The 23,657-nt window shown below is 35.5% G+C and overlaps 2 protein-coding genes across 3 annotated transcripts in view; one reads left to right on the top strand and one right to left on the bottom strand.

Moving 5' to 3' along the window:
• The window catches only part of GLDN (gliomedin), an 83,930-nt gene that overhangs the window by 35,697 nt on the left and 24,576 nt on the right, over nt 1-23,657 (bottom strand). The gene's annotated exons all lie outside the window — the stretch shown is intronic.
• Nucleotides 233-22,953, top strand: LOC135182962 (aromatase). Of its 2 annotated transcripts, XM_064157624.1 has the most exons (10): nt 233-304; nt 6,487-6,654; nt 8,299-8,449; nt 10,975-11,129; nt 11,302-11,478; nt 12,187-12,301; nt 13,974-14,088; nt 14,742-14,904; nt 16,299-16,540; nt 19,161-22,953. In XM_064157624.1, exons 2-10 carry the CDS (start codon nt 6,510-6,512, stop codon nt 19,410-19,412), a joined length of 1,515 nt encoding a protein of 504 aa, XP_064013694.1. In that variant the 5' UTR covers nt 233-304; nt 6,487-6,509; the 3' UTR covers nt 19,413-22,953. The 2 variants fall into 2 exon arrangements, with proteins under 2 accessions (XP_064013694.1, XP_064013693.1); XM_064157623.1 differs by lacking the exon at nt 233-304 and having other exon boundaries at nt 6,404-6,654.

Genomic DNA, 23,657 nt, shown 5'->3' with positions numbered 1-23,657 from the left:
CATGCATCTCTCTATCACTGACTATTCTGCAGCAGAGACATTGAGCTGCAGAGGTAAAATTACAAAATTTTCTTTTCAATAGCAATGGCCTCTGATCCACTAAAAAAAAAACCCACACCAAAAAAAACAACCAAACTTCCATCTCCAAGCAACTGATCTCTTAGCAACAAGAAGCACCTGCATAAAAGATGCCACAGAGAGAGATGATCACCAGAAAACCTGTTCAGATCTTTAAAAGGAGCACATCGCTAACAAAGGTAGAACTCTTCACTGATTAAAATCAAGAAGTAACAAGAGGACACAGGTAATTTTTAAATTCATATTCTAGTATTTTTCTTCCAAAAGTGCAAATAGGACATTGCAGAAATGTTTGTTTTAGTTTTGAGTGGGAAGTATGCCTTCTGGAGCTGCTTTGATCTGAGTTACTGTAAGAAACTTTGTGTGTATCATATGTTGTCACTATCTAAATAATTCTTTTTATCGGAAAAGCTGCCAGTCTTACACATAATTCTTGGTAACAAGAATAACATGTTATATTTGTAAGTATTCTACAAAGTTGGGGCTTTAAATGGCACAATGTTCTTGCAGAACATACTTCAAAAGTGTTCATTCAACCTTTAAATCTGTCTATATTACATAAAAAAATACAGGAAAAAAAGGTTATATAGATAGAGGCTCCATTAATTTTAAATCCAAACTTGTTTAGTGTTTCTGTGTCTCTGTGGTCACCAATTTTGTGAAAGGTTTTAAAACCAGCAACTTATTTTTTCCAAGCCACATATGACACTGTAATCAAAACCACACATGAGGACATAGTTCAAATTCTAATTTCAAATCATTCCTCTGAAAGAAAAATTTCCATATAATTACAGATTGTTCAGAAAGCAGAAACTCTTTTTTGTACAGTCAGTTGGGAAGCACATAGTGTACCCTGCCTCGCACATTCATGTTGTATAAATAACTACAAGAAAATAGTATGGACACTAGCCAGAAAGGGGAGAGATGTTTTAGTTACATAGAGTAGATCATCACTTGCTCAATAGGCAATCATGATTTTATGACTGTCTGGTTATTTTGAAGGCTTAACACTCTAGCAGAAAGTGATTTTTCAAAATGGGAATATTAATTCTCTGAAGATCAATTCAGACAGTAAAATAACTAACAGTTTCTAGAAGGATACATCTGAATCAGAACTTTCACTGGCTAGTCCCAAAGACAACATCCAAACCAACCTGACAGTCATAAATACTTTATTTTGAAAGCTCACTAAGCCCTAATATCAATAGCAACATGAAAAGCTCATTTAGCTATTTCAGCAATAATTCAACATCTTAATACTTGGTTATGTGTCAGCAATGTCAGATCATTGACATTAAGGGTAACTAAAGGCTATACCAACATAAGCAAACACTGTGTTACAATGGGAGCAGATCCATAAGACAAAACAGTTGGTGATGATTCACTCCCTACACTGCACACATTTCATGAGAGTTCACTTCAATATAGATCTGAACTGTTTTGTCATTGTAATCCCCATTAAATGATGATATGCATGAGACACAGCTTGTATCGTCTGATTTGTTTTCATCTAAAAAGGTTGCATACACTGAAATTGCTCTGTGATATATACTGAAGCATAGGAACAGGTAATCTGAAGGTTTACTAGCAAACATACTCCAAATAAACTAAAACACCCGTGTAGACACCACAAGATAGTCCTCCCAGACTACTGCACATTCAGGCAGCATTCAAAGAACAAACACAAGAAAGTCACTACTTACCTTGCTAGGCATTAGCCTTCCAGTTGTGGAATGCTCACCAAAATCTACATACATGTATTTAGAATACTGAACCTTTACAGTCTGCATTATGTACAATCAGCTTACAGAGAGAAAGGCTACTTTTTAACTGGACAAAGAAAGACTTGCTGAGCTTATAGAAGCCAAGCTTAAGCCAGTTGCTTGAGATGCTGCTAATATTGGTCACTAATATTTAGAAACTTAAAATGAGTAGATTTTTTCCCCCACATCTCTCCTGACAGATGAACCACTACAAAGCAAAGAATTCCAGAACTCAGGAATGGTTCTCAAGGCGTTTTCAGGCAGTTTCATGAGCTTCTTCTCAAATTATCAGAATTTTTTTGCTCAAATTCAATAATATGATACATAATTTGTGCTTTAATGACAGTCATTAAGTACAAAGCTTTAACTGCAATAAAAGAGGTAAGCATGTAAGCATAGTTATCCTTTTGATATATGGACTTTTTTTCGTTTCTGTGGACCCTGCTATTATTCATCATATCACCTGATGCCAGAAAATGTTCAACAGAATCTTGAATTTTCTCACACTGCTTCATACTGTGATACTCAAGACTTAAAAGATCAGTAAATCTAAAGGGCCCTCTACTGGCAGATGCTTTTCTAGCTGTTAAGATCCACAGTTACTGTCAGGTCAGGCAGCCTGTGCACATCTATTTTCTCACAAAAGCACTTCATTATTACAAGTCTCTTTCCTCTCACTATTTGATTTGAAAAAATTGGGGTTTTTTTCCCTGTCTCCCCTCTGCCATGTAAGTAACAATCAGAACAAATTCCTCTGATCATACACATACCTCAACCAGGTGTAAGGAAAGGAAAATTACCTGCAGATGACTTGAAGACAAAATGAGTGAGAAGAGTGAAAATTTCTCATATACACAATGGACATTGTTTTTTTTCTCCTTCTAGACTTCTTCAGTCTATTCAGGGACTACTTATCATCAACATTTACTTGGCTAAGTTCTTATTAGAAGTGATTTACGTCATGAACAATTCTTTTAAAATACAAGAGGTACAAGCAGGACAAGCAGTTCAGTTGAAATAATTTTTAAGGTGAAATTTTATGGTCCAGCTGGCTTTTGCAATTTGAACAACAACAACAAAAAAAAACCAAACCCAAACATTAGAAATGCTAGCCCTGAAAGTCTGCTTAGATCATACCCATTGGAACAAGGCAGAGAACTTCTCAGTACAAGAAATGTCAATTATTAGTTTGAAGAGTTTGAGGAGCCACTTTGACTAAAAATAAGACTGATTCAGATCAGTTCAACAGTATAAAAGAATTCCAGTTCAGTACAGCATCTTTATTACCTTTTATCTACATGAGGGCATGCACACACTAATGCATTGCATATCACATCACAGCAAAAAAAGAGTTCATTATTTTACTTAAAAAAAAAAAATTATGAAGTTGGGGTAATCTAGAACCCAAAAATGGATCTATTGCAACCTGTATATTTCAAAACTATAGAAAACTGCCACTGTTTATCTGTCAAAACAAAGATAAACTGTGAATAACTGAGAACTGAACAAGATCAAAACTCAAGATCATGTTTTAGGGAAATAAAAAGGAGACTCATGCTTGCAAAGTGCACATTGCACTGTGCACCTTGCACTCTGTATCTGTAGGTTGAGCGCTGCTAATGATCACAGATTCACATTTGTACATAGAGATGCATTTGTTTTATACTACCCAAATGCATAACCACCTACATACTTCTCTTCATAGGGAATGTGAGGCAGAGGAACTACCAGCATGTCTTGGAGATGCAAAAAAAAAAAAAGCACCGAACATCACAGCTAATCTGTGGCAACAGAGTACAAAGAAGTTCATCCAGATCCAGAGAGAAAGCAACAAAAAAAGTGAAACTATGCCCTAAGCGTAGTTATGTCTTCTGAAGTGCTGTGAGATGATGTAGCAAAAGGGATTGAAACCAATGAAAGTATTTCCATGTACATGCAGGCACACTTTTGTTGTGGTAATGAATAGTAGTCAAGGAAATTTTAAGCTAGTATTTTCACTTGTACTGAACCAACATTGTTAGCATGAAACAAACAACATTATTTGATAAAAAAATGCTTTTGATTACAAAAACATTTTTCACAACATGGAAGACAGTAGTAGAATAGCTGAATGTGTACAAGATGTGATATGTACATGGACACTCACAAGAAGAGTACTGTTAGTATTGGAATTGCATGCACATCTCTAAAAGGTCATATGGCATATTGTGCCATGGCCCTACTGAGTCACAGCAGAACCAGAAGCACTGCATAGCAATCATTCAAAATACTGGAGCATTTCCTGCACCTGCAAGGATTTGAGCCCCTACTTCCTTCCTTTTCTAGGGTTCTGCCTGAATTCACATATTTGTGATTAAGTTACCCACCTGGTGAATGTGGGGAAGGCTGTGGATGTAGTCTACCTGGACTTCAGCAAAGCCTTTGACATCATCTGCCACAACAAGCTCCTGGCAAAGCTGGCAGCTCGTGGCTCGGACAGATTCACTCTGAAATGGGTCAAGAACTGGCTGGAAGGCCAGGCCCAGAGAGTGGTGGTGAATGATGCCACATCCATTTGGCAGCCAGTCACTAGTGGTGTTCCCCAAGGATCATTGCTGGGCCCAATCCTGTTCAGTATCTTTATTGACGATCTGGACAAGGGGATGGAGTCCATCATCAGTAAGTTTGCAGATGACACCAAGCTAGGAGCAGATGTCAATCTCTTGGAGGGTAGAAGGGCCCTGCAGAGGCACCTTGACAGGCTGGATAGCTGGGCAGAGGACAATGGGATGACATTTAACAAGGCCAAGTGCAGGGTTCTACACTTTGGCCACAACAACCCCAAGCAGTGCTACAGGCTGGGGACAGAGTGGCTGGAGAGCAGCCAGGAAGAAAGGGACCTGTGGGTACTGGCAGATAGTAGCTGAACATGAACCAGCAGTGTGCCCAGGTGGCCAGACGGCCAATGGCATCCTGGCCTGCATCAGGAACAGTGTGGCCAGTAGGACAAGGGAGGTTATTCTTCCCCTGTACTCGACACTGGACAGGCCACACCTTGAGTACTGTGTCCAGTTCTGGGCCCCTCGATTCAAGAGAGATGTTGAGGTACTGGAATGTGTCCAGAGAAGGGTGATGAAGCTGGTGAAGGGCCTGGAGCACATCCCTATGAGGAGAGGCTGAGGGAGCTGGGGTTGTGCACCTTGGCTCAGGGGTGACCTCACTGCTGTCTATAACTACCTGAAGGCAGGTTGTAGACAGGTGGGAGTCAGTCTCTTCTCCCAGGCAACCAGAAACAGAATAAGAGGACACAGTCTCAAGTTTTGCCAGGGGAGGTATAGGCTTGATTTTAGGAGGAAATTCTTCAGAGAGAGTGATTTGCCTTTGGAATGGGCTGCCCAGGGAGGTGGTGGAGGCACCATCCCTGGGGATGTTCAAGAAAAGACTGGATGAGGCACTTAGTGCCATGGTCTAGTTGATTGGATAGGGTTGGGTGATAGGTTGGACTGGATGATCTTGGAGGTCTCTTCCAACCTGATTGATTCTATGATTTTTTTGCTTCAACCACAAATGTCAATCTTCTGACTGTCTAAAAAGTATCTGTCATATTCTTGGCTTAGTTTATATAATTAGAGCGCTAACAGTTACTAAAACCTAAGTTTGTGAGACCAAATCATAAGATAAACAAGAAAGCACTTGCTAAATGTAAACAGCAAAAACCCCAAAAACTTTCTATCAAGTAAATATATCCTTAAGTTTTGAAGTGCTGTTGCAGGAAGAAATAAAGCAAATCTATTCTTAATTGTTGTCACAGCACAATTAAGAAGATAATAATAATTAATAATTAATAAATTACTGTGCAGTTGCAAACAGTATTTTCTTGTTACATGAGTTCCCATTAATTGAACAAGACTTTCCCTCTCAGGTATAATCACCTCTCATATTTTTCAATTAAAGTGAAAAACATGCAAAACAACTTTGAAGAAATGCTTCTATTCTCCTATGCGTAACAGCCTTGTCCTTTTACATTTTTTTTTTCTTTCTAATGGTAACTGATGTTTACTGCCTACATACACTATGTTTTTCAATGTATTTAGCAGAAGAACCATTAAAAAGCCACAATACTATATTACACTCAACTATTTCAAACAAGAACCTGGGGTACACTATCTGCATCATTAAAAACTACTGTAGTTATTCTAAGAATGCAAAGCCTCTGGCACTACAAGCATGCAGGAAGGAAAAATGCTAAGTAACAGAGATAAAAGCTTGAAAGTGAACTCATTCAATGGTTCCACATGTGCTGAAAGTTTAATTTCTTGTGTTTTGGTTAGAAATTTGCAAGGAGTAAACCTCAGTATTGGCCAGCCAAGTCAATATCAGAGATAAAAGGTCTGTCAGCCAAAGTATCCAAAACTATGCTTTAAAATCAAGGTCATAAAAGCTTTGTTATTTCCAAGCAAAGAGTGTCTGCTGCATGTCTGTTTTGACTTGTGATGCAGCTTGTCCTGGCAAGCAGTACAGGTGGCCACTCTCATTATAAAATAAAGCTACCTCAACACCTTATTTGCTCATTTACAAGATCTACAGAGGGGTTGAGAAGTACCAACTAAAGCTGAACATATCTCTGAACTTTGAAAAATTCTGCTTCTTTCCCCTTTGTCTAAAGCAAAGCAGAATCTCTTGGAAAAGATGGTACTGGAAAATCTGAATCCAATGCACTGCAACATCACCAGCTTAGTACCAAATGCAATGCCAGTGGCCACAGTGCCCATTGTTATTCTCATGTGCTTTCTGTTTCTACTATGGAATCATGAAGAAACTTCATCAATACCAGGTAAATTAACCTTAGCTATAGCATCACCTAAAAAGTTGGTAAAAGTTGATTGGTTTTGTTTAATTTTTTGTTTATTTGTTTGTTTCTCAAATTTAAGTGAGAAAATAATACTGAATAATGATTTTATGTCAACAACATTTACTAAGAATCAGTTTAAATTATCCAGCTTTTTAAAACAACTGATAAATCAGAACTTAACATAATATACCTCATTTGGCTATATAACACTTAGTTTTCTGACTTATTATGCATAATATGCTAGAAAGATACAATATTTTACAAACTCTGGATGTTCACATTTTCATATGCATTATATACCATTTTTAACATGTTTTAAGTTTAAACTTGTGTAAAATGTCTTTACTAGAAACAAACTATTATCAAGAAAATTATTTAAGTTTTAGTAGATTTTTTTTCTCCATGCTTGCCCCTGCAGGTCCTCCAAAACAAAACATTAAGTTGTCTCCCTTTCAGAGGACCCCTTCCATAATGGTTTGAGGGCTTAGGATGAGCATTGCTGATTCAGCCTATCTTTCATTAGATGCAATGGAATGATCTACTGCATGAACAAGAAGATTGTGCACATCTCATGAAGGTGTTTGACAGGAATAATCTTAAACCTGTAGTACCTTAATAAAATTCTGAGAAAAGATCCTTGCCAAACATCCTTCAATATACTAAATTCTTCTGAAGTTAGAGAACAGGGAGAAGTATTCACAGAAGGTTGTGCTTTCTATTTGAATACTTGATTGGATCAACAAGAACTAAACTAATATGCTTTAAGTTTCTACATATTTAAGTCTGGGGTCTTTCAATTCCTATTAGTAAGCAGTGAAGCTATGAGCAACTTCTAATTTTTTTAACAGCATGCTGAAGTTTTTCTAAGTACTTAATTTGTTTTGGTTTATGGAATTAGACTTGTGGTTTATAGACAAAAGAGGTAAATTTAGCCTTCCCTGAAGAGGGTGGCTTCCTTTTAAGAGTCATTAAAGGCAAATTCTCTTCTGCTCTCTCCATTTTCTCCTTTTTAGAGAAGTTAGGTGCTGGGTTAGAGTGGAAGGCTTTAGTTCAGAACTTGTTGAAAAAATGCTTATTAATCCATTCTCATCTCCTGCTTAAGCACGTTTTCCTAAGTTCACAGCAGTTAAGTACTTTTTCCCTTCAAATATTTGTTCTCTAACTCTAGCATTAATGACTTTAAAAGAAATGCAATTAATTACATGACGAAGATATTGATTATTGTAGGTTTTACTCTGACATTTCAGCATGGAATCACTTTCAGGATCTGTGACAATCAAAAATGAATAAACCATATGCATTTTTTCCTAGATAATTTCTGCTTTCTAGTATCTAGCTACTCTCCCTCCAAGTGTAAGCAAGGCAGTTTGAAGCTGTATAAAGAAGTAATGAATGTCATTAGTTGCATGTATATAGTGTATATTTCCATAGGTAACAGGTGAAACTTCAACAATGTGGATGCAAGTTGTCCTAAGAGAGAACTTCAGAACAGAATTGTGCATGTGAATTGCTCAATGCAGACCTCATCTGCCATGCTAAAAACTCCTTTCAAAAGAGTAATGCTCAGAGATATACACTTCTCAGTGAGCACTGCTGAGATCAAACTTCTCTTACTCTATTTCTTAGGGCCAGGATACTGCATGGGCATCGGTCCCTTAATTTCACATGGGAGATTTCTCTGGATGGGAGTAGGTAGTGCCTGTAACTACTACAATAAGACATATGGAGAATTTGTGAGAGTTTGGATCAGCGGTGAAGAAACATTTATAATTAGCAAGTAAATCCTTATTTTCTATCCTTAATATAAAGATTTTTTTCATATTTTTACAACCTCTTTGCTATCTTTTTTTTCCCAAAGCAGAATTGAAGTTATTTTTTTCAGCAATTATCCTAATATAAACCTTTTACTTCTTGATATTCAAAGATCTTTTTCTAATCTTTTGTTTCTGTAAAGACTCTGTTATAGAAACCTGTGAATTCTCTCACTTTCTTCATGAAAAGGAAGACTAAGCACTGTGGCTCAATCCTAAAACAAGTGTACTCTTTTATTATCCCATTTACAACAGGTAGAGCAAGTTATGCTGACTGCAATGCAGGATTAAGCCTAATTTTAGTTTCCTGTATTCTGAAGTTTCTCCTTCAATTGCTTGAAGATTATGGCTTCGATTTAACAAGTTAATTATGGAAATGCATGTCCAGAGGTAAAGGATTATGAATAATTCCACTACAATTAATGGGATTACTCACAGACTTTGATTACAAACATTATTAAACAATGATAAACCAGTCTCTAGTGCTCTAGTGAGTGGTTGATTGATTATTACATTGTATCTTCTGGATGCTTATAAGTTATGCCATGAATTTAAAAAAAAAAAAAAAAAAAAGTAGAAAATATTTACCATGTGTAATTGATAAAGGATCACAATCTTTTTATCTGCAATATCAATATCTGCCAATCCCTACTTGGCTTTCATCACACAGAAGATTTTGAAAGACAATGTAGTATAAAAGACTGACACAAGATTTGCTGTGTGAAGCAAGTCAGCTTCATCTGTGTGGCTTTCACCTCTGTAAGAAAAGGTAGTCCTGACAGGAAAACTACATTCCTATGCCATATGTAGATTTTGTATGTATCAACTAATGCACCATAATGTTTTGATAGTGTAAAATGCTATGCAATCTTATTGCTGTCTTCCACTTTCTCCACTACTAATACATCACAAACAAATCAGCTTTGCTGATAATGCCACAGCTGCACCAGACTTTACACTCAGATACATAATTTTGCTTCAGACACTCTTTTCTTAAAAGCATTGACTGTACATAGAGAACTAGTGTTTAAGGGGAAAAAAAAACAAATGACATAAAGCTTTCAGTGGACCATAAATTCCATGCAAAACTAAACATAATCTGAATTTTGTGAAGGTATACCATTTCCACCAATGTCATTCAAATTTTTGCCGTCAGATCTAATCACACTGAAATGCTAATACACAGCAAGAAGGACCTGCAGTCTTGGTTACAGTAGATGTTGACGTTTGAAAGATCTCCTTAAATAGTTTCATAAGGAAAATCTGCTTATGCAAGGTCATGTCAAAATCCTTCCTTAAACCATTATGTCCTTTGTCTAGATGTGTGTAATGGAAGGAACTAAAATTACACTCCTGTACCTTTCCATTCCTGAGGACAGCTGACATCATTTAACACCATCTTTTTGGGTTCATAAAAATTCAGGTGATGTTCCTTTAGGTGTAAAAATCCTTTAAGGAAATTAGAAAAGACAGCAGATGTGAGGAAGTCTAGGAAAGAGAATACACTAAGTTCCTTGGAAAGTTGGACTGTCGTCACTGTCTTCCCTCTTTTTACACCAATCCACATCTACCTATTTGTGCTATAAGGCATCTGTTAACTTTACCTCTGGACATGCAAAACTGGTGAAACACCAGCACTGCTGATGTCAACAGCAGAAGTCCCATTTCCATTGCCTGACTGAAAAAATAAACTAAACTCACATGAGAAGCCTGGTATATGTGGTCCACAGAGTATGCTACGTAGTAAAGAAAATAGCATATTGTTTCATTTCAATCTCTCTTCAGAATTTTTTTCTTTTTGCTGGATTACATTTGATAACGTTTTCATCATGTCACATTTCTAAAATACTGGCTCCCTCTAAAGGAAATCATATCTTAAAGCAATAAAGCTGGTCACTACCTGTTTGCCTGCATATATTAATAAACCTTGTCACCAGATCTCCTTAATAAGTCTGATTAGTAACATTTATCCAATACATATCATCATCATTTGATGATGTATATTTAACTGATGCATATATATCTACATTTTCTGCATGCATCTGGGAATGACCAACTGGCTATGAAAGTGTAGCTGTAATTTAATATATATGATAATGAAGTTATCAGCTGCCAAATATTTTACACCTTACCCAAAATATCTGACATTGGTCACTGCCTGAGTGAGTAAATCTTACATATCTACATGTTTCTATGTGTATGCACTATACAGATTAAAATCTTTTGGCAAGCCTTTGGACTTTAGCTGAAAAACAATTTAAAATCGGATAGATTATTGCTCTAATAATATACTCTGAAGGAATTTATCATCAAGACTTTTAATTATGTAAAAGAAACAACATTTAATGTCAAGCATTGTACATCTTGCTAAATTAAGAATTCAAGTCAGTTCTTCAGAGCAAGTATAAAATGTCAGAATAAAAATTCTGCGTACAATCCATGAAATTGTATTTTTGTGTTGGGCTTTTTTCTCTCCTTGTTTCTTTCCTAGATCTTCAAGTGTGTTCCATGTAATGAAACACTGGCATTATGTTTCTCGATTTGGAAGCAAGCTTGGATTACAGTGCATTGGCATGTATGAAAATGGGATCATATTCAATAATAACCCAACACACTGGAAAGAAATTCGACCCTTTTTCACCAAAGGTAAACCAGCATGAATCAATACATGGTATAACTGTAGCACACAGTCTATTTTTTCTGAAATGTTGTTTGCCCTTTTCATAATTAAATTATAGAAATCAGTTTTCTTTATGTGATATTTAAATAGGGTATGAAAGTTACCCAATCTTTTTATCATCTTGCACATATATTTCAGCTCTGTCGGGTCCTGGTCTTGTGCGCATGATAGCAATTTGTGTTGAATCAACAATTGATCACCTGGATAAACTACATGAAGTAACCACTGAAGATGGAAACATCAACGTGTTGAATCTTATGAGACGGATCATGCTTGACACATCTAACAAACTTTTTCTTGGGATCCCTTTGGATGGTACTACCAGGTTTATTTTTTTACACCTTATGATGGATCTAAAGCACATGTCGAAGGAAAACTCATCAACATCAATCGTCAGTTTTGTTTCAAACAACAGAGCAAGAACAAACTCTTATAGCATCTTATAAAGAACTGAAATTGATTTATAAGTAATTTTAGATAGAAAGTAACTTTATATGACCAAAAATATATATTAGCTTGTCGCACTCACCTTAATAAATAGTACCATTTAAAGCAATTTTTATGCACCGAGTTGGTACAATTTCAATATTATATGCATACAAGAATCCCAAACCTTCCCACCAAACTCAATGATTGCTTTGAAAGCTCACCTGACACTACATCCTCCATGATTTCTTCATCCTCAAAAGCCATATGACAGAAATAACATCATCATGATGTCTAAAATATGTCAATTTTATATGGTCCAAGAGTTCCGTTTCTACTCTCCTGTGGGAGACCATTAGCTGTAGTCTCACCACTATTTCCTTTTACCTAGCTATCAAGAGGGGGTTTAAATACTTTATCTTTTCTACAGTGTGCTACAAGTGTTTCCTAATATTATCTATCACTATTTAAACTGTTTATCAAATTCCAGTGAACTTGAAGTAGAAAACAGAGCCCTATTATTTTTTTTTCTAAAGCATGTGTTATTTGACTATTAAGGTTTATATTTTATACTGCTTTTGTTAACCTCTATTTCAGAACATGCCATTGTACTTAAGATTCAAAACTACTTCGATGCTTGGCAAGCACTTTTATTAAAACCTGACATCTTTTTTAAGATTTCTTGGCTGTGTAAGAAATATGAAGAAGCAGCGTAAGTATCAACAGTTTTACAAAGCATTTGCATAAGATTCTTTCTACAGAGGAGGTATTACTTGCTGATTTTTCTGCCTCTTAGAAAATAAATTATGAAACCTGCAAAACCAGCTCGCTGCAGCCCATCATCTGCAGGACCAAGTCATGAACAATACAAGATTTGCCACTGATGCTACAAGTGGCTCAGGAAAAAAATTAAGCCCCATGTCTAATCAGTCCTGGTTTATTCACGAAATATTAATTAATGCCAGTTCAGATGTCAGCTGGTGCAGTACAAACAGACATGAAAAACCGACCATGGAGCAGCGGAGGCAGAGTTATATTTGCTGTCTAGTTGTGGACAGTCAAATTGTAGGCCCATCTCCAGTCACAGCACTATCCTGGAAAAGCTAACTCCTGAACATAATTTTGGTTTTTGGCTCTCAGTGTGCATTTTTGAGTCAACAACTAATTTTTGAGTTAAAGTCTGGTGCTCAGCATAACAATCCATTTCAAGGGTTTTCTTCCTAAATAAAATAATTTTGCCATCTTCCTCTTTGCAAAAATACAAAATGCCTCTTCTATTTTTATGATCTCATTTGCTGTCTTCTGCCAAAAGAAGACTGGCTAAAAAAAAAGAACTAGCTATCAGTTTGTTCATTTTTTTAATTGGAATTCCATCTAGTGTGAGAAAGTACTATTGATCAATCACATGTACTCAATTGTCTTGATAGTGCTGTATTAGAAAGGTTTTAAAGGAAAGATGAAGATCAAAATAAGGTAATTGAGGACCTTTATGAGTTAGAAAGAAGAGCTGCCTTCTCTAACAGTTGCTTGCTAGTTTTATTACAGCACTGATTAGTGCTTTATCCTGTAATTCGAATAATGGCCCTCTCTGGTTTTTACTAGAAAGCCCCTGCAGGCAAATATTGATGTTGCAAAAGCAATCCCATTAAAATGGACTTAAAGCAATGAGAATATGATCTCTTCCGATACTCTTCTAATAAAGTTGTAGAAAAGGACCACATGCTATTTTTAATATATGGAAGATGTTATGAACCAGGTTTGAAGTTTTAAATGCATTTACTCCTACAAATTTATAGCTAATTGGAAATCCCAACTCAGATTATAAAGTGTTGGACCTTGCTTTTTTCCACCAGTGAAATCCAAACTGTTGACAGTTACTACTATTTGACAGTTATTACTACCTAAATATGGAAAATTTAGATCAACACTATGTGCATAATTGTACCAATTTTAAACATTTATCTACATTTTTCTTACAATTATCCACTGGGTTCTTTACGTATATTTTATTCACTGATAAAATACAGTATAAAATAGAAGGAAATAAATTCTTTGGAAGTCTTAATAAATATTTTAAAGCTTCATTCATTAATAGGATTTAGAGGTGTATTTTCATCCTCTTTAGTCTATCCTGTAAGAAGAGAATAAGATTTCATTCCAAATTAAAAGGAATCATTGAATAATAAGAAAATATACCTTCCCTCACTATTACCATACAGAACTATATAACCACTCTTTGGAATACTTAATTTCTGCCCTTTTCAGATGGTGGTGGATGTTGTTGTTGTTGTGGGGGGCTTGTTTTGTTTTTTCATAATGTCTAATGTTTCTAATCATGTCTTAGTCTGAAGATATTTAATATGATGTATTTAAACTATTTTCAGCAAGGATTTGAAAGGAGCAATGGAAATATTAATAGAACAGAAACGACAAAAGCTTTCCACTGTTGAAAAGTTGGATGAACATATGGATTTTGCATCCCAGTTGATTTTTGCACAGGTATTAGCAATGTACTTGAAATACAACTAACTTTGATGCTATTTTTAATTGTTTTTTACATTCTCCTGTCACTAAGAAGACAGGTTTTGCAACTTAAACTTCATATATTTATCTGAAAGTCATGTCATTGTCAAGGGATACAAATCAGTTGCTTTTTTGAAGACCCCATTCATCTATTGAAAAGTTGGATTTTTGGAAACAGGTGCTTGTTTGGTATTTGTTATGGCTTAAACAACATCTATCTTGCATCTATTCCTGAATGTCCTCTAGTCTTCCTCTAATCACTGTATTTTATCTTGATGTACTGCCTTTGCTTGTAAAAGCTTCAAATGCTACGTGAATCTTACCTTTTGTAAATCACTGACAGCTCACAAATTCTGTGAGGAAAGACAATAAATCGGGAAGAATCTGCGCTAAGAACAAACGCTTTCTTGTTGGTAATATAATTCACACTCATCAAAACATGAGTTTTCTGCATTTCTCAAAAAAAGAAAAAATAAATGCTATTCAGCATGAGACAGAAAGACTGCAAACGCTTATGCTTCTCTTTGAAGCAGACATACTAGTTCATTCCTGTTCTACTGCTATAGGGCCTTTGTTGATATCAGAGGGCAGCAACCTGTATTTTCCCCAAAATTTCCAATTTCTTTCAGAACAGAGGAGATCTGACTGCTGAGAATGTGAACCAGTGTGTGCTGGAGATGATGATTGCTGCTCCTGATACTCTGTCTGTGACTCTCTTCTTTATGCTGATATTGATAGCAGAGCACCCCACAGTGGAAGAGGAGATGATGAGAGAAATTGACACTGTTATGGGTAAGCAGAAGCTGTAAAGTCATTAATGTGAGAATGTAAATTCACTTCAGCAGTGATCTAATTTTGACTATTCAAAGCCTGAAAATTCTAAGTGCTATCTTCTGACAGAAGCATTTGCCATAAAACATACGAATTAGCACTATATGTAAAAGGTTTTGCTCAAGACCAAATGAAAGAACAAATTCAAATACAACTCATGAGAACTGATGATCTACTAGAAATAATGTGCTCACCCCTCAGCAACAGCAGTGCAAATCACCTCATAAGTCCCACTGAAATTATTGTCCATTTTCCTTGAAACAGCAAAAATGTGACACTCATTTCAAATATTTCTAAACAGTAATATTTCTCTGTGCATATTTAGAGCTTGCCTAGGTTTCATTACAACTGCAGAATAGAAAGCTTAGAGAAAATTAATATTACAGTCTGCTTTCACTTGTTTTTATACCAAACTGGTTTTCTCTTCATGTGCTAATTACTGACTATTTAAAACACAGTTGGGATATTCCAATTTTGTATTCTTCCCCTTCTCCAGACTTCATTACAGGCCAGACACTGAACTAATATAGAAACTCATTTCAGCAACTCTTATTTTAGATCTACTTCTAGTCATTTAAATGCTGGAAAGTATGTAACAAAGTATTTTACTCTTTTTCTAAGGTACTTTCAATAAACCTTTTATTGTGCTCATGAGAGTCAAGTACTCACATATTCATTTTCCCTACTTTCTTTGATAACCTTGATTTCTAATGCAGTAGAATACTATTGCCTTTTCCTTAAGAAAATGACCACCTGGGGTAGCAAAGCTCCATTTACCTTGAAAAACTGCCACTACAATGGTCAGCCTGTATTGACCTGCTTGTAGCTTCAGAGTTAAAATAAGGCTCCCATTGGCCATAGGTTGTGGCAGTGATAATGCTATAGATGGAATCAAGCTGGAAGTCATTCATAGCAACTGAAAATAATCAGTCCACAGCAGAACCTAGTTGTATATGCAGCCAAACTCAATCACATGGTCAAAATTTCAGGTCTCTAAAAGGTTATCTCCTATCTGCAGACTATTTCCAGATTTCATTTGCTGTCAGCTCTCAGAAAAATTCTATTGTGTCCTGTTGCTCTCTATCACACAAAAGTCAGAAAAACTTTCAGAGTTTTGTTACTGACAAGAAAGCAGAACAAAGACTCATATTAAGAGAAAAAAGATTGTAAATTAATGAATTAGGGTTTATGCTGATGAAAAATATACCAGATTTCACAAAAACGTAAGGCTACATAAACTCCTCAGAAATTGTTAGAGCCTTCCTACCATTTCAGCAACTGAAAATCTTCCTCAAATGTTTTGGTCTTTGTACAATAAATTTACTAAATAATCAAGTTCTTTTATATTCTATAAGGTGACAGAGATATACAGAGTGATGACATGCCAAACTTAAAAATTGTGGAGAATTTTATTTATGAAAGCATGAGATACCAGCCAGTTGTGGACTTGATTATGCGAAAAGCTCTACAAGATGATGTGATTGATGGTTATCCTGTGAAAAAGGGGACAAACATTATTCTCAATATTGGACGTATGCATAAGCTGGAATTCTTTCCAAAGCCAAATGAGTTTTCTCTTGAAAATTTTGAGAAAAATGTAAGTTTGCTATCTTATTTCTTACAGGAATTTGAGTATTATTTATTGACATAATCTCTTCTGCTTACTTTGAGAATAAGACTTTGTGACCATAAGACTGTTTGCCCTTTGTCTAAGTCCTTAGCAATACGACTTGCTTATTACTATTATTAAAGATGAGCAGATATTTTCCTACCAAAGTGCCTTTCCCAGACATCTTAATTTATGTTTAAATTCGGTAGATACACACATAGTTCCCATTATATACCCTAACATTGGAAAAAATAAAGAGCTTTTAGGAAGCTAGAATCATGCAAGCAGTCCAAGAGAGCTGAGGCTGTGTGAGAATTCTCTGACAAGGTGGAGCATTATAGTAACACTTGAAAGACTGAGAGTCTAGCACTCATTTTATGCTTCTATGTTTATTTTTGTTTAGGAATTAAAAAAAAAACCAAGGAAACAAAAAGTCAAAACAAAACACACACACACCCTCCCCCCAAAAAAGAAAAAAAAAAAAAACACCCAAAGATCTCTGCTCTTTTGATTAAGCAATTTGTTTTACAAATATTTTTTTTTCAACCATTATCATCTGGAGAGCTAAAACTGTACTGAAAGGAAATAGACTGATTCCATGGCACACTTAACTCTTGTTTTTTGCCTGCTAAGCAGTGCAGATGGAAGCAGATGATACTGCTACTCATGTGACAGCACAAAATATGAAATACTAAGCTTTGGTTAGCACTCCTGTGAGGGAACTAGAAAGATGTCCGGGATAAATAGCCAAGCAGGAGTGCACAGTCAACTTAGTCCTATGAAGAGAATCTCAGCTGTAGAACATCAGCCTTATTGTCTCAGATGCACATGTTTTCCTGGTATACAGACTTCTCATGCATTTTCTAGTAGCTTGTCAAATATTAAGGTTGAATGGAGATGGCAATAAAGCATTAATATTTTCTACAACTGTCTTAGTTCTTATTTTGCCTAGGAAATAATTGTATTCTCTATCCTTTTTTTTTTTTTTTTTTTTTTTTTTTTGAGAAGCAGCTGCACACATATGTGTCCATGGACAGCAACTGCAAAGAAATAGATGACCCATTTTGATATATCAAAAATGGACTTCCTAGTAAAAACATCTAATTAAGAAAATAAAGAAACAAAAGAGGAATGTTCAAGCCAGAAACATGTCTCTAACTTTTATATTTGTCCTATCAAAGATCTAGGAGTACCACATATGTCACACACAAATTGGTTAACTTATAAGTAAGAAATTAATTTGGATAGAAATATCTAGAGTGAAAATAATTTGATTACCCATAGCAAACTCTGCATGCAGTATTAAAAGCAGACCAAGAAAAAAGTAAGGAAAGAAGTTTGTAGAAAATTCAAGAAATGAGTGATTAAATTTATTGCCATAACTATTCACTGTGAATATTTTCTATTTTGCCATCCATTATTTTCACTCTAGATGTTTCTATCCAAATTAATTTCTTACTTATAAGCATACTTTGCTACTAAAAATATTTCACCTTGGCCAAATATTTAGCCACACATTTTCTATCTGACTTGATGCACTCTGCTTGGCACATAATTATTCTAGCAGACACAATTTTCACATAGTTCTCCAAGTGAATCCTAACCCACACCATTACTTCTGCTAACATTTATTTCTAAATATTTTTCCATTTTCCCAGACTGAGCAGTTGCCATTGAGCTGTACTGCCAGCTGCTATACTTGGCTTGTATTATAAACACTTGAAGTTACCAACCATTTTTCAAAATTAGAGCTGTTTCTCAAAAAAGAAAAGAATTAAACAGAAAACAATTTTCTCAGTGTGAAAATTTGGGCAAAGGCACACTTTTTCTAGATAATTAAATAAATCAAACTTTTCTGCTCTATTCTTTGGTTAAACAGAAGGTCAGACACAGCTAATATCTTACTTTTAGAAGAATGCCCAACTTGCTTTTTCTTAATCATAACAAGTACCATTGTACCTCATTAGCAGTACTCTTATGCTGTTTGGCCTATTTTGGATACCTGATCTATTCACTGACAATAAAAGTAGCAGAAACTGACTGTGCATTCTTCAACAGTACTGGGAATCCTGCATTTCAAATTTTACTTGATAGGAGACAATAATTTTACATGTTTTCACTTAAAAAAACTCAGCATTCATTTTGTGCCAAATTAAGTCTCATGGACAGTAGCATTTTTAATGGCAATTATGGTAGAGGTATGACTTGATTATCATAGGCAAAGCATCAGCTTGTATCTCAGACTTTGTAACAAACATTTTCTGGAAAAGTTTTTAGTGATAGTAATGCATATTGAAGGGCAAAAGTTTAATTCCATTTCACAGGGTGTGAAAAAATTTCTGTAGTTCAGAAAATGAACAGACTGAAATAGATGGGCAGGCTTCAACTGCTTAACACTCCCTACTATCTTAGCATTTAGAATGGCAAACTTTCTGTAGGTGTTTGTATTTCAGACAGATTCAGATGGGAGGGCTTAAGTAATTGTTTTAAGATATTTTTTTATATACATTTTTCAGAATATATTTACTACTAATTTCCATTGCAATTTTGTTTACTTTAACAGAGAAAAAACTGTCTAAAAGTTTATTCCTCATGTTATTCTGTGCAGGTTCCTTCACGCTATTTCCAGCCATTTGGATTTGGCCCTCGGGGCTGTGTAGGAAAATTTATTGCCATGGTTATGATGAAAGCAATTCTAGTGACTCTTCTGAAACGCTGCAGAGTGCAGACAATTAAAGGAAGAGGCCTTAACAACATCCAGAAGAATAATGACTTATCCATGCACCCAGTAGAAAGACAGCCTCTGCTGGAAATGGTTTTCTCACCTAGAAGACATCCAAACAACATTCAGGGTAACTAAAAGGGATCAGCATCAGTATTAAAGGTAGAGGTTTTCTCAGCAACAACCCCGAAGAGACATCCATCATTCCTAGGTAAAGATACAGAGTACAATAATTTTTGCCCTAAATGACTACTGCTTCACAGGATGACTTGTTCTGCCTGCACAGCCAAACCAGGTTCTGACTACAACTTTCATGTAATCAAGACTAAAATTACAAAAGTTATGCTTTGTTTTTTCAAACAATGCAAGTTCAGTGGTTTGGGAGTCAACAAAAGAATATGCCTGAGGTGTGCTTAATTCCAGGACTACGTTTGTCCCCTTTCCCACCACCTCCCCAGAGTTGGACCTAGCAGTATTTAACTCCTGCTATTTTTTGTGAATATCAGAATAAATATTATTAAAGTTGATTTTAAGACTATGAAATAATTTAAAATGTGTAGCACACATATGGGTTTGCTCAAGTCATCCAAACATTTTTCTTCACTGTGTTTTGCTGTCATTTTAAAAACGGCTACCAAAGACTGACTTACTGATGGTGGCAGTCTTCACAGTGCTAGGTAACGGGATGGCCTCTTGCTACAGAGCATGGTACAGAGGATCTGTAAACATCTTAGTGAAGACCAGATGCGCGAGTAAGGTAATGAATACAAAACATTACTAATTGGCTAGTATTACACATGTTGTGGGGGCAACACTCAGCTCCACCTTCTCTGGTGAGTGAAATTTCCCATTTCATCTCACTTTAGTAAAGCCCAAATATTCTCCAGTACTAATCCTGTTTCAGTCTGGTTTTAATTATTCAATTCTAATTTAGACACTAAGATTATAAGTTGTTGACCATGTTTCTACACCGCAGAAGAGGAGAAACTCCCTAATTATCCACATAGCTTTTACTGCTATTCCTGAAAGAGGACTAGGCTGCATCCTCCTTTCAAGCATCTTGCTTCATGCCTACTGGAGTAAAGAGATTCAATAGTGTAAGATGAGAATTACTGGCTTGAAAGGTAGTTTGGTTTGTTTGGAGGGATTTTTTGAAGGTAGTATTAGCTTCATTCATCTACTCCAGTAAGATGCAAACTTCCTTGAGTAAATGTTCAGTTTTGTAGTGGCAAAGTTCTGAAATAAAAGGCAGATCTATAGAAAATATCTTTTAGGGTAGTTGCATACATGAATTTTGATTGTAATTATAAATTAGGCTTATTTTTTCACATAGCCCTGAATAGGAAAGCTACAGAACTACCCATTTCTTGTTGAAAGTGGACCTATCCCAAAATCTGCAGAATCTTGACATTCTTGACATTCATTGATATCTCTACTAGCATAACAATGTATTGTTCATTTGGTCAAAAAAAACAAACAAACAACTTCCTGGCTTAATGGCAATATTCCTTGACCGAGACTTTCCGTTTTCAGAAAGTCTGAGTTTTCATAGCATGTAACATAGACAAAAGGGTTTTCTGGATAAAGTGCCTTGATAAAGCCAGCCAACCAATGTATAACAGGCTTTATATTAACCTTTTCTTCCAAGCTACTTCAACTATAAAAAGAAAAAAATTGAAAAATTGCTTAGATTCTTACTGAGAAAATCTCATTCATGAATTAATCTGTTTCCTCAGACCAGTGCTCTCAGGTGCAGGTCCAGAAGAGGAAGATCTATCTATCTCTAGAGTAATTTAAAACAAACAAATAAAGGAAACTAAACCAACCAACAACAGCAAAACAAACAAAAAAACATACACACAAATAACAATCAAGCTTGAAAGCAGAATTATTTGTTGTAGCTAAGTTAGTTTTGCCTGTAAATACAGACAAAATTGGGCATCTAACATGTATAGATGTAGTATTTAATGGTTAGACTCAGTGACCTTAAAGGTCTTTTCTGAATGAATTGACACAATGATTCTAGGATTTCTCTTTAAGTCATGAAGTGACATAGTGATATGGAATGGAACCTCCATTTGTACATTCTTTATAGTCTGTCTTTAAACTAGGTAATGGTTAGAATGGTTAGGAAAAGGAAAAACAACAACAACCAACCAAAGAAAAATAATTTTAAACCACCCTCTGATTAAATGACATTCCTGCCCATTCTGTATTGTAAAGCACCAAAAAAAGTTACTTCAACAGACACACATTTCTCATTTGTATATTTTAAAAAGATATCTATTGTAGGGTCTTTTCTAAGGGAGAATAAAATCCTATTTTATATCATAGAATCATAGAATCAACCATGTTGGAAGAGACCTCCAAGATCATCCAGTCCAAACTATCCCCCAACCTTCTCCGAACACCTAGGCCATGACACTAAGTGCCTCATCCAGTATTTTCTTGAACACCTCCAGGAATGGGAACTCCACCACCTCCCTGGGCAGCCCATTCCAATGGCAAATCACTCTCTCTGTGAAGAACTTTCTCCTAATATCAAACCTATACCTCCCCTGCCCAACTTGAGATTGTGTCCCCTTGTTCTGCTGCTGGTTGCCTGGCAGAAGAGACTAACCCCCACCTGGCTACACCCTCCCTTCAGGTAGTTGTAGACAGCAATGAGGTCAGCCCTGAGCCTCCTCTTCTCCAGGCTAAACAACCCCAGCTCCCTCAGCCTCACAGGGCTTGTGTTAGAGGCCCCTCACCAGCTTTGTTGCCCTTCTCTGGACACGTTCCAGTACCTCAACATCTCTCTTGAATTGAGGAGCCCAGAACTGGACACAGTACTCAACTATAGTCTCATCTTCACTTATTTCACACATTAAAATATTTTAAAACTGATAATTTACTCCCTGATTTTTCATGTCATAATTCTAGCTATCTCCCAGAGTAAAATTTTTCACAAGGTTAAAATTATTACTTTCATCATTCAAATTTTGAAATAATTATACAAAATCATGTAGCTATATGGAAAATGCATGCTGCTCTGATTTGTTTAATGTATTATGTATCCTGAATTTGTAGGCTGGAATTTCAGAACCACAATTACTGTAATTATTCTATGGAAGAAATAAAGCAGTTTCAGCTTTTACTTTTTGTAAGCAAGCCTGCAGAATAATTTCCCATTGTATTTTACATATATGCTTTCTGATATGTTTTGTACAGTGTCTCTGGTCGTCAAATTTCTACAGTCCTTAGTTTTATCCACATTTGGACTAAAGACCTGTTAATGAAAATGAGCTGTTGGCTAACCTGAGCCCCACTCTCCATATAATTTTTATGGCTGTTACGCAGTGGTCTATTTGCATGATTTGCACAATACTTACATATCTGAGAACTGCAGTTAGTGGTGTTTCAAAGCTTGCCATGCAGATATAAACAGTTTAATTTTTTTCAATGTTTATATGCCATTGTACAAAACAAAGCTTTGATTTTAAATGGTGTTTTATTACCAGGTACTGTAAAAATTTAAGTCTATCATCAAGTGACTATTCCATTAATGTTCAATACATCAACATAGATCAGACTTGAAGACTGTATTTTACACGTTGCTGTGATTTTGGGCTGCTCATAGCACATAAATGTAGATATTGTTGAAAATAAAATAATCATCAAATAAAAGTTATATGCGCAATGTTAAGCTTTAAATCATGTTCCCTAATCAAAGAATCACCCAAAAAAAAGTACTTAAATGTATGAGTGTTGAACTGATTATTAAAGTATTAGATACAGGGACAAAATCTGGGATATTCAAACTTTAATTCCCTACCAATTTCAGATGATATGGTGTTGCAAAGATGTTTTTTATTATAATAATAATAATTAGAAATAGATTAAGTTACTTCATGCAAGACTGCTTGCCTAAGCATGCATTCTATTGAGGCTTTTAAAATAAAAGTGAGAAGAGGCAGTTTAGGGTGATTCTTAAGATAACAGGGATTTGTGAATGTAATAAAAAAGGTTAGTTTGATGTTACAATCAATAACCAACAATCTAAAGTAATAAAAAAATGAAACAAAGTAAAGATGCAACCTGTGTAATTCAAAGTATAACATATTGATACTGTGATATTTCACTATAAGTATACTATTTCACAATAGCATATATTTCTAATCAAAGTATTCAGAGTCATAATTCTTGGTTAAGTCACAGAAAACTGAAAGATAGTAAATGGCAAAGTGAAAAAAAAAAATTACAGGAAGTCTTTAACCAAGATGCAAATGAATAGATTTTTCAAACATTAACTTGCTCACAAATCCCTCACACTGAAAACATTTATCCTAGAATTTTATGAGCTAAGACTGATAGGGCTTGAAACCACATTACCTACCCACTGTT

This window comes from Pogoniulus pusillus, chromosome 17 (assembly GCF_015220805.1).
Source record: "Pogoniulus pusillus isolate bPogPus1 chromosome 17, bPogPus1.pri, whole genome shotgun sequence".
NCBI classification, from domain to species: Eukaryota; Metazoa; Chordata; class Aves; order Piciformes; family Lybiidae; genus Pogoniulus; species Pogoniulus pusillus.
This window is presented reverse-complemented; position numbering and strand designations above follow the sequence as displayed.